The 11,245-nt window shown below is 29.1% G+C and overlaps 1 protein-coding gene across 1 annotated transcript in view; it reads left to right on the forward strand.

Moving 5' to 3' along the window:
- Nucleotides 1-320: 320 nt before the first annotated feature.
- Nucleotides 321-11,245, forward strand: part of LOC106476218 (proteasome subunit beta type-3-like) — a 14,294-nt gene continuing 3,369 nt past the window's right edge. Inside the window, exons 1-4 of the mRNA XM_013936884.2 lie at nucleotides 321-447; nucleotides 3,074-3,258; nucleotides 6,246-6,353; nucleotides 7,440-7,617. Of these exons, the coding sequence (XP_013792338.1) occupies nucleotides 445-447; nucleotides 3,074-3,258; nucleotides 6,246-6,353; nucleotides 7,440-7,617 (474 nt within the window). The 5' untranslated portion in view covers nucleotides 321-444. The remainder of the gene's footprint in view (nucleotides 448-3,073; nucleotides 3,259-6,245; nucleotides 6,354-7,439; nucleotides 7,618-11,245) is intronic.

Below are 11,245 nucleotides of genomic sequence, written 5' to 3' on the forward strand. Positions count from 1 at the left end.
AATCAATTAACAAACGGAGACGTAACAGTATGATAACTCTATGAATGATAAGGGCTAGCTTTAAGATTTTTTAAAATAATTTTAGCTCAATTTAGAGGATGGGACAGCCGAGATAGATCAATAGGTCCCTTGTTGTACCTAAACATTGTGTTATGTTTTCTTGGGGTTTCAAGCACTTAGGAGCAATTCTTTATCTAAGATCTTCTAACAAATATAAATCTTCACACCTGAAGCGTTGCAAAATGAGATTATGTTAGTTTTAGAATGTCAGAGCACATCTTACATTTTTTAGTGACACCTATAGGGAAAATGAGTTATGCAAGTCATTGTGGCGCTACGGTTAGATTACAGATATTTTTCAGTTCGCTTGAGGGTAGGAAGTGATATGTACTAAGTCGAAATAGTATATGTACTATTAGGTATATTTATTTTACATTAAACAAAATGGTAAGTAGTAGTTGTTTATAGACTATACTAATAGTAGGGTGGTACTGTCTATAGTAATACTATTTGATTTACCATCGCTTATCAATTAAACTTCCCAAGTTCCATTTTATTTCTAAAAATTAAATTGACATTTGAAACCATTATGAATACGATTGAGTTCAAGTATTATAACTTCTAATTTCTATTTTTCTTCATTCAAGCATTAGCGTAACTTTGAGTTTTAATTTTATTATGGCTTATGCATAGCCTAAAATAATTTTTATACCTCACAAAAAAAAAAGTTACAACTTGCATCGAGTTGGTGAAGGTCCATTTGTATTTAGGCCTAAGCCAAAGTTGATAATTTTAAATATAATTTATAAATCACTTAATCTATCATAACGGTTATTGTTCATGCACTTGATAATGTAAATAACGCTTCGCCCAGTATTGTTTCTGTCGTTTCCTGCTAATCCTAGTCAGGATGATGATGACTGGTAGTGGTATTGGGCAAAATGCCTCATCAACTCTGGATATAGCAGTTATAATTATACTTTTACAGTATGGTCGACATATTATTATTGCATATTCTTCTTTGCTTTCCAAAATAAAATGGTATTACTAATACTGAAAATTAGCCAAAGAAAGACTTGATAGTGATACATTATCATTCAGTATGTATTTGAATGATTATAATTTTAGGACCATTTAATATTGGTATAATACTTGTTTAGACAATTAAAAGATTTTAATAGGATTTTGCATAAAATGCATGTGTGTTAATATTTTGATATTAATTACTATTATAGTATATTGTGCATATAACAAAAATAAACAGAATATCAGGTGCATGTTTGTGGAAAATAGTAAAAGTACAATAGAATATGTAATAAGAGCTTTGTCAGACCCATCAGAAAATGATGGGTTGGAGTTTTGTAAAACAAATGAAATAAAGTGGGTCCCCATCCTTCCTTCTATGAGCTATGTTCACCAAACATCCCACTTCATTGTTTTCAAGTACACCTTCAAAAAACAATAAGAATGGTATAACTTAAATTTAAAATTACCTATAGTATGAACATTACATACATACAGATTGACAAATGGCTTTTATGTATATTAGACTAGTTATCCAGGGTATTAATAAACAACTCTAGGCAGTAAGAGTCGAACCCTTATTTCCCAACCCTTGTTGAATAATATTTCAGCAGAAATTGTTGAAATATTCCTAAATTATCCATTTCATGGGGAGGTAACAATAGTAACATATCTATTCGGTGTTTGTTTTTACACTCCAAGCAGATATTTTGAAAACTCGTATTTTTAAAAAAATAGTTTTGGTCTTCAAAGATATTTTGCCTTGACATGGAAAAAGTCATAAAAATTTTTGAGCATTCAGAGAAAGAGAACCCTTACCTTAGGCTAACAAGGCTTAGATGTTGTGTCAAATGTAAATTTAAAAATTGGTCATCTGTGTTTACAGAAGCAGAAATATGACAAACTCATTCTTACTTATTGACCTTTATACTAATTACCAGGCATTCCATCAAAGTTGTTTTCTTATTTGTAAAATCATCAGTGTTAGCTATTAATCAATTCAATTATGATTTTCTGAGCATCATATTTGCGCATTACTGTAACTTTGTAAGAAATAGATCCCAAACTAAACAAAAATGTTAGATAAATAATTTGAAATTCTCAAATGGTATGATTGTTCATATCCTACACTTTTTGTTTTAAAGAAATGGGGAAAAGCATTACTAAACTAAAGTAGTCGCAAAATAATTTAACTACCTTTATTTTTGTACTCAAGCTCTTAATCTTCTTTTCCATAATGATCTTAACCCCAACTAGTTTGGGGTCAGCTGGTATTCTTTCAAGCCAAGAATTTTTACACCTGGGTAGCTGGCTTAGATGGCAACTTTGTAGAACTTACTCCAAACTTTTAATAGTTAAGATATATCTTACGACGACGAGGATTATATAGGTTTTAAGAGGTTTACAGAACAATTTTTCGTAGTTTAATCAGTTTCAAAAACCAGAAATGATAATTATCATTAAGTAAAAAAAAAAAACAAACAACCATGTGAAAACATTTACTCTCTATATCAACAAGAAAATTACCCATCTACTCCATTAAAAAAAAACATTATTTAATACATCAGTCAAATTGGTAATTTACATTTCTTAAATTAATTCTGTTAATATTTTGCTGTTCACATAAGGCCATAAATCAATATTTTATGACTGTATTCTGAAATATTATCATTGTTGTTCTAAGCCTCTGCAGTGGCCTTTGTCATCCCTGTTTAATTTTTGTAAAGTCAATAGTTTTCATTTATATAAGAATGATAGTTGATTGCACATGTGTTTAAAGAGTACATCTATAGCTGAAAATTCTGAATTCTGTGTTGCTTATTGAAACAAGATAATTTATTTGAATTGCAGTACTTGAGTTTTGTTTAAAAATGTATTTAATACTTGACAAAACTTATCATTCAGATTAGTTTGGCATTGATTGTTTCACATTGGTCATTTGATACAATGCACATATGTGGCAAATCTTGCATAATGCAACAATCTATAACATAACTTAAGATGGTGGCTGTATAATTAAGTTTATTAAATATGAATTCTTTTTTTTTAGAGCATTTTAACGTACAATGGAGGTGTTGTAATAGCCATGAAAGGCAAGGAATGCGTAGCTATTGCTGCTGATCGTCGTCTTGGGGTTCAAGGCCAGCTGATTTGTACTAACTTCAATAGGATCTTTGAGATGGGTCCAAACCTATATCTGGGTTTACCAGGGCTTGCTACAGACACAGCAACTGTGTAGGTTCACTAATAAACTTTCAGGGTATTGAATGAAAAATTTCTTTATAAGTTTACGAAGTTCGTTTTATTTTAGAAGTCGTATATATTATTTGTAACAATTTTGGGTGCATTAGCATCTCTCAACAGTTTTATATTAAAAAGTATTTTTCAGCATTAGTGGTCCATATATAGGTAATACCACAAAATATGACCACAAATTATGTATGAAACAACATGTAAAAAAATTACGTCAGGTAAAATTTTATTGTACTTATTTTTTGTAATGCCTCTAGCTCAGCCATCTTTGTATTACTGTACGAGACTTTTTTAATGAACAAAAATATATTACGACAGACAAAACTACCATACAGTATTTAAGTAGTAAAAGATGCTTTATTAAAGTGAAATACTTATTAATTGTACAACAGTGTGATAAAAGTTAAGAATAGAGATATTGATTATGCAAGAATATATGATATAACTTAATTTTTTGGTATCAATCAACCTCTTTGTTAATGTTATTTTGTCAAGCTTTGTTGTTTTACTTAAAGTGAAACTAAACTAAAGCTAGTAATGAGTGTAGGCTAATTAAATATACTTTTCTTATATTGTTACTGACAAAGACTAGAATGCATTGTTTCATAAGTTGAGTACTCTTGGTGTTAACAGTATTTTCAGTCTTTATTCCAATAATATCTCAAGGTTTGGCCAGCTCATGATATTTAGGTTAGTCTTAAATATGTGAAGCTAACAATGCAAAAAAAAAAATTTAATGAAAGTATGATAATAAAAAATTAAATTAAATAGTAATAAAACTAGATTAACATCCTAACTAATACTATTATTGGAAGTAAAAATAAAGAAATAATAGATTTTTCTGATTTATGGAACACACAAACACTAACTGTTAGCTTTAAATACTGTTGGTGGCAACATTATCATCAAGGTTTGCAAACCCTTTCTAGGTCACATCAAAATTCTCCACAAAGGCTACAAAATCATTGTCAACTTCAAGATTATTTTTTTCGCAATCTTCAGGCAGATCCTCTGAAAAAACACATTTGGCAAAACACTTCTAAATTGTTGTAGGCCGTATGCTACCCCATGCACTCTTTAACTACATGATAGCATCCAGCACATTTTCCTTCTTGGCCAAGTCAGTTGTACATGTGGCTTCATTCTTGTGAAACAAAATGCCATATGAGCAGCTTCTTGTAGTGCATTTTATTTTTGGATAATTCTAACATTGCATGGCTTAAGTTTGAACTTGGTGTTCAGAGGCAAAAAAAACAGCTTTACATTGCTTTGGACAACTTCAGGGTGGGCAGTACAATTATCCACAAATAATAAAATTAAGTGATCTTCAGCTTTCATTTTGCTATTGACCTTATTGAGCCACTGCTGGAATAACTTGCTGGTCATCCATGTCTTTTTGTTTGAAGCATATGTCACATGAAAATAGAGTGGGTTAGCCAAGCCCTTGAAGCAACGAGACTTAGCACTGTTCCCTATGATGAAGGGTGTCAGCTTTTCTCCAGCTGCAGAACATGCAAGCAAAACACTGATTCTGTACTTTTTCTTCTTAACCATCATTGAGTGTAAGGAAAAAATTATATAGAAGATACCAATCTCATCTGAATTAAACGTGTGTTTGAGTCTGTAACCAGTGCATATAAACTTGAGACATTTTCTCCAATCTTCTATGACAGCTGTGTCTATACCAGCAGCTTCTCCAGACAGGGTATCAATGTGCACATGTCCCCCGCTGGAACAGTGGTAAGTCTACGGATTTACAGTGCTAAAATCGAGGGTTCAATTCCCCTTGGTGGACACAGCAGATAGCCCAATGTGGCTTTGCTATAAGAGAAATAAAAGCAATGTTCAAACTACTCTCATTTAACTGGCTTTCTAACTAAGTTATAAATAGGGTAAAATAATTCTGTTACTTTTTGAGAAACAATTTCATTTACATACAGTCACTTCCTCTCAACTAACATCTGTTGCTGCCAAATTGAAAAGAACAGCTGGAAAGTAGAAATAAAAAATGCTCTTTCTATTAGTTATAAATATGTGTATCACATAAGAACACATGTTTGTGAATATTGCCTTGAAAATTAAGGATATGTTGGTGGGACTTCTGTAGTAGGTTGGAAAAAATATATTTATCTCAGCAAATGGAAAAGTTAGGATGTCAGTATTTTTGCTTGTGTTTATATTAGTTAGGGATAAATCTAGAATGCATGTATGTCACATGACAACACATGTGAATATTAAGAATATTATAAATACTTCCCTTTGAAACTAAAATGTTAGAACTTAAAAATACTAAAAGATGAATTATAAGCTACATTTTGATGCCGAGTTTATTGACATGCATTGGTGGTAGTAGTCTAATTAAGCTTTGAATGTAGTTACGTGCAATGGACTGATGCCATGCAGAAAGGGTTAATAGAATATTTTATATAACATTAATTAATGTAATTGATTCTATTAGACAATTGAGTTAATTGCCCAGTTCTAGCAATGCTAATATTAAATAACTTAAACAGTAATTTTAGAAAATATTTTTGTGAGTAACTTACTGTATTAAAGAAAGCTGTAAGAAGATAGATAAGTCATATAAAAGAATGATATAACTTTTAAACTGCTAATGATTATGAATTCACAATATAAACTTCTAAACTTTTATTAGAATATCACTTTGTTCCTTAAAACATTGTGATTTTTTTCTGTTTCCACCATATTTTGTATAGTTGAAATGACAAATGATGAAAAGACGATAAAGTGTATTGGTAAAACACTTGGGTTTCCATCAGTTCATTCTATGAAATAGATAACAATGTACTTTATCTCTTGAAATATTTTTACTTAAGTCAATGTTTTATGTGAAAGGTATTAGTAATATTACTAAGGAAATAATGTAAGTTACAAATTAACTAAATGAAACTGAGAATTTTTTCACATTACATAAAAATATATATATGTATATATTTTTCCATTTTAAGAGCTCAGCGACTGAAATTTCGCCTTAATCTATATGAGTTACGTGAAAATCGAAGAATCAGACCAAAAACTTTCAGTGCTGTTGTCTCCAATTTATTATATGAACGAAGGTATGTTGTATGTGTTTTAGATTTGCACAGTTGGGTATTAAGTGTTATGAGCTTTTATTTTCTTCAAGAGAACATTTTAAAAAATTGACAGAACTTGACAGGTGATTGTTTGATTAATATTGTCATTCTGTATGTTGCAACAATCTTGTAAGAACTAAGTTCCACAATTTTAATATTATAAATATAAATTTAAATCTAGTTTAAAATATAACTAAGTTATAAATTTTATTTTCACAAAGAGATCAACTTGTAGACAAAATGGTTCAAATTTTATGACATTACAAACACTACTGTTACCTGCATGTATTACTGCTAAGTAGGGAATCACTACTGTTAGAGATGTGTGAAAATATCTGGTTAAATGTTTATTAAGTGACAGTAAATGGGTATTATTATTAATATGATTTTATTCTTTGATTTAAAAAAATACTTGACAAAATTGAGTTCTTATGAAGATGTGTTATATTGAATAATTTGCTAGTAATATGTAAATGAGTTCCAGTTTAAATGAGCATTGAAAAAAGATGCTTTAGTTATAAATGTTAGTGGAAGTTCAGTTTGTTTTTTTAATTTGAATCTACATTAATTTATATTTATTTGTCTTGCAATACATGTAAATTATCTTAGTTTATCAAATTGATGTAAGCTCAGTTTTATTTTTTCTTGATGACCTAATTTAAAATGTAACATAAATAGTTTTGGTTTAAGATGCCTTGAAAATTTGATCAAATGTAAAACTAAAGTAAAATTATATTAAGTTATAGTGTAATTAAAATAAAAGGAATCTTATGATATAGTTCAGAAACAAAGTAACATTTTAATATGCTATTAATGAATTTAAATTATCTTTTATTCTTTTTTTTAACTATTATAAATGCATACTGTATTTTGATATCCTTTGTTGGAGTTTTCTACATCAGAATGAATTGAGTTTACTTTTGCAGGACAGGTAAATTTATGATACAATTTCTATGTACCTGAAGGTAGATATATATTTTTTTCTTATATGACATACATTTAAATTGTGAAGTGTAAATGAGATACTCTTTATATATGTAGTGCAATAAAGAAGTTTTGAATTTTTAGGTTTGGACCTTATTTTGTAGAACCAGTTATAGCAGGCTTAGATCCTAAGACAAATGAACCATACATTTGTAACATGGATCTTATTGGTTGTCCTAATGAACCCGAAGACTTTGTTGTATGTGGAACCTGTGTAGAACAAGCATATGGAATGTGTGAATCATTGTGGGAACCAAACCTGGTAGGGGCAGACATTTTTTTTATTACTGAATTGTCTAATGATAATAAATAAGAAAAAGAATTAAAATTTTAATGGAAAGTAGGTACCGTTGGTTATCTGTAGAATTGCCATATGAAGTATTCAAAACAAAATAAATGCTGCAATATAAAGTACACAAACAAGTAAAGTGATAGAAGTTGGATAGATTTTAAAACTATTTTTAGTCCCTCCTTTGTTGGCAAAATTAGACTGCTTTATTTAACTATATGGATAACAATGCCAACCAAAGTAGGGATTGGATAGTTTTTATAGCAATTCTACAAATAACCGATGATACCTACTTTCTGTTAAAATTTTAATTATTTTTTCCTATTTATTTGATCAGTTCTTATATTTCTGTGGAATGGGTACAACATCTATAAATTTTCAGTGGAGCCATATCTGTGATAGCTATAACTTTTACAAATATTTAAAACCACAATCTCAAATTCATAAAATTTAATATTTACTTTGGCCTATAGAGAAGTGTATAAAGCTGCCAAAGTGGAGATTAAATTTGTGAGTGTGATTTTAATTCTTGTTTCATTACTTTTTGTAGCAGGATCCCTACTTCATTTTAAAATTCATTATTTATAAATACTCTTGTTTATTTATGTTTTATGGGTATAAACTGTCACTTGTCTATCCATTAATATGTAGCGCCATCTGTTGGATTGAAAATATATTTAAGTATATGCATGATATGTTTACCATTTATATTTATTATATTATATATATTTATATATATATATATATATATATTGATTTTGATTGGAATATCAAAAAAGAATTATCACAGACCAGTCATTTAAGCTGGAGAAATCTTGTAGTGATAGCCCGACCATTTAGCTGCTAGCCTCGCTGATGTAATCAGGTGGGTAGGTAGTAACCGAAAAAGTTGCTGTTTTAGAAATTTTGGAATTTTTATAGCATATTATCAGCATACATGCACATAATATATCTCCAATACTTAGGAATTCAGTGTGGTGGTTTTTCATCATGTGAAGTGAATTATTTGGAATCCTTGTCGATCCCTACTATTAAGTACTATCATACATACTTAAAATAAGTACCTGTAAGAACCTTTCTTTTTGAACATAAAGACTGCTTAGTTTTTAGAATGTAGGTAGATGTCACAAGAGGTATCCATTTTTCTAAGCTTCATTTATATAATTTTTCATGCAGAAGTTGATATTTAAATTAATTTTTTTTAGGTTAGACTTACTAACAGTTTTTACATTATATTAATATTATTATTGTAAACACAAAAACAAACATTATATAACAGGAGAATTAGTTATACAATAACAAAACCTCAACACTGAAACATTCACATTCACGAACTGATTGCAGTAAGTTATTTTCAGGAAACAGATCATTTTCGGATTTTATCTAGACTAATTATAACAAAGTTTACTGAAAATATGTTATCAAATTTAATCACTTATTTCCCTATGTACATATTGTCTTAATTTTGTTTACAATTGAATTTTTTACAAATACACATACATATTATTAGATTAAACAACATAATGCTATTTATTTAGAAATACTTATGATACTAATTTGTGGTGGCATCTTATACTTTTAGATAGAGTTGAAAATAAAATGATTTAAATATTTTTTATCTGATCATGTCCACTGGATGCATTATTCTGTTAACTAGTAACAAGCAGTTTTAAAAAAATAAAGTATCATTAAGATAGTTGAAAAAGCTTATTATTTAATTTAGGTATGTTTTTTTTTATAAAATATAGAATTATATTATACCAATATTGTAAGTGTCATATTATGCCAAGCTGACACCATAATGACAAGAAAATTTTATGGAGATTTTGTAACAATGGTTTGTAATCCTCAGTTTTTAAGGAAAGTTTTAAATGGAATAAATCATGTTTACATGCTGGAAATAACTTACGGGATAACATATAGTTAAAATAAAGTACTCTTTTGAGCAGCAAACCTTGGTAATTTCATCAACATAGCCTAGTATAGTAAATTGTTTGACTTGTTGATTTCTCAGCACGCGCATGTGTTTCTACAATTTCTATCTGTATCAGTAACTTCTCACTTAAAAGCTTGATGCATTTTTTTTTCTGTTTGTAAAGTTGTTAATTGTTTAAGTTTTTCAAGTTTATGATAGAATTTTAAAATATTCTGAAGCATTGGTAATTAAAGATTTTTTTTGTCATGTTTTTAATATTTCTTACAAAGTTTTGGTTTCTACCTTATGAATAATTTTAATCACTGCAGAGAATTCATCTAGTATAATCACAAGTGTTCCTACCAAATAATAAATGTTGTATTGTTTTCGTTTTTCTGAGATTGGAGTGAATTTGTTTTAACTGTATTATATATTATTGATCACACACTGTACCAATAATGTTTACAAGTTTTATCATACGAAATCTAAAGACAGTTTTTTAACAATGAATTAGTTCGTATATACACATTAAAGATTTCTTTCTTTTTCACCAGAGGTGAAAGTGAAAAGAGAACCTGTGATGTATAGGCCTTATGCATCCCTTGATTGGCCACACTCTCTGCTATAGACTGCGGTTTCACTTGTTCAAGTGAAATTGGGTCAACAAACCAAATACATACCATTAGGCCTCTTATAATGGTGAAGTGTGTATAACTATCTGTGGGGTTTTTAATCTGTTTTACTTCATCATATAGTAACCCAAATTAATTTGGGTATGGGAATAATGTTATAACATTTCATTGAATTCATTATTCAATATTATACAGTGGACCAACTGTTTAATAATTGCATATTAAAGATTTATTTTCTTTTTCACCAGAGGTGAAATTGAAAAGAGAATCTGTGACGTATTTGGTCTGATATTTAATATCGATTAATGAATTTGACGAAATGTCATAGCATTATTCCCATACCTAAATTAATTTAGGTTGCTATATGGTTAAGTAAAACAGACTAAAAACTCCATAGATAATGATTTAATCAATTTAGTAGTAGTTTACTAAAGTAAGATACCCTGGTCTTCTCTAACAATACTGTATTCTTTTTTATTTAATGATGATAAATAATTAGTTTATTTAGTAATAAATATCCCAGTTTTCCATAACAATCCTATACTCCTTTCTGTACCTTAATCTGACTGGGCATGCAGTACCGCTTATTATGCTGTTGAAAATTTTTGTAAGTGTGTGTACACAGGTAACATCCAAGAAAATCTGAGAATGTAGCATTTAGTATTTTTTCTGATTTATAATCAACGTCACCAAGTAATGTTTATTTTCAGGTTTTGTGTTATGTTACACATATATTTTCATGTACATCAGTTTAGTATTAAAACAGTAACTTAATCTTAAGTTGCTATAACTAATGATATCTGTGACACAGTTATTCAAAATTGTTGGACAGTAATTCAGTATAGACTTTTATACTCGTGTTCAGTGATTAAATCTTTAAGTGAGTTAGCTATGGGTAAAGTTGTTTTTCCTTCTCAACTTGGCATAACTCTTGGTTATTAACCCTTTCTAGACGGGTCTTGGGTGAAAGGCCATGTCATCTCGTTTGTTGACTTGCATTCAAAATTTTATTGAACTACTATTTCGTGAAATTATGTCAATAAGTTGGGTATCA

This window comes from Limulus polyphemus, unplaced genomic scaffold, assembly GCF_000517525.1.
Source record: "Limulus polyphemus unplaced genomic scaffold, Limulus_polyphemus-2.1.2 Scaffold10073, whole genome shotgun sequence".
Taxonomy (NCBI): domain Eukaryota; kingdom Metazoa; phylum Arthropoda; class Merostomata; order Xiphosura; family Limulidae; genus Limulus; species Limulus polyphemus.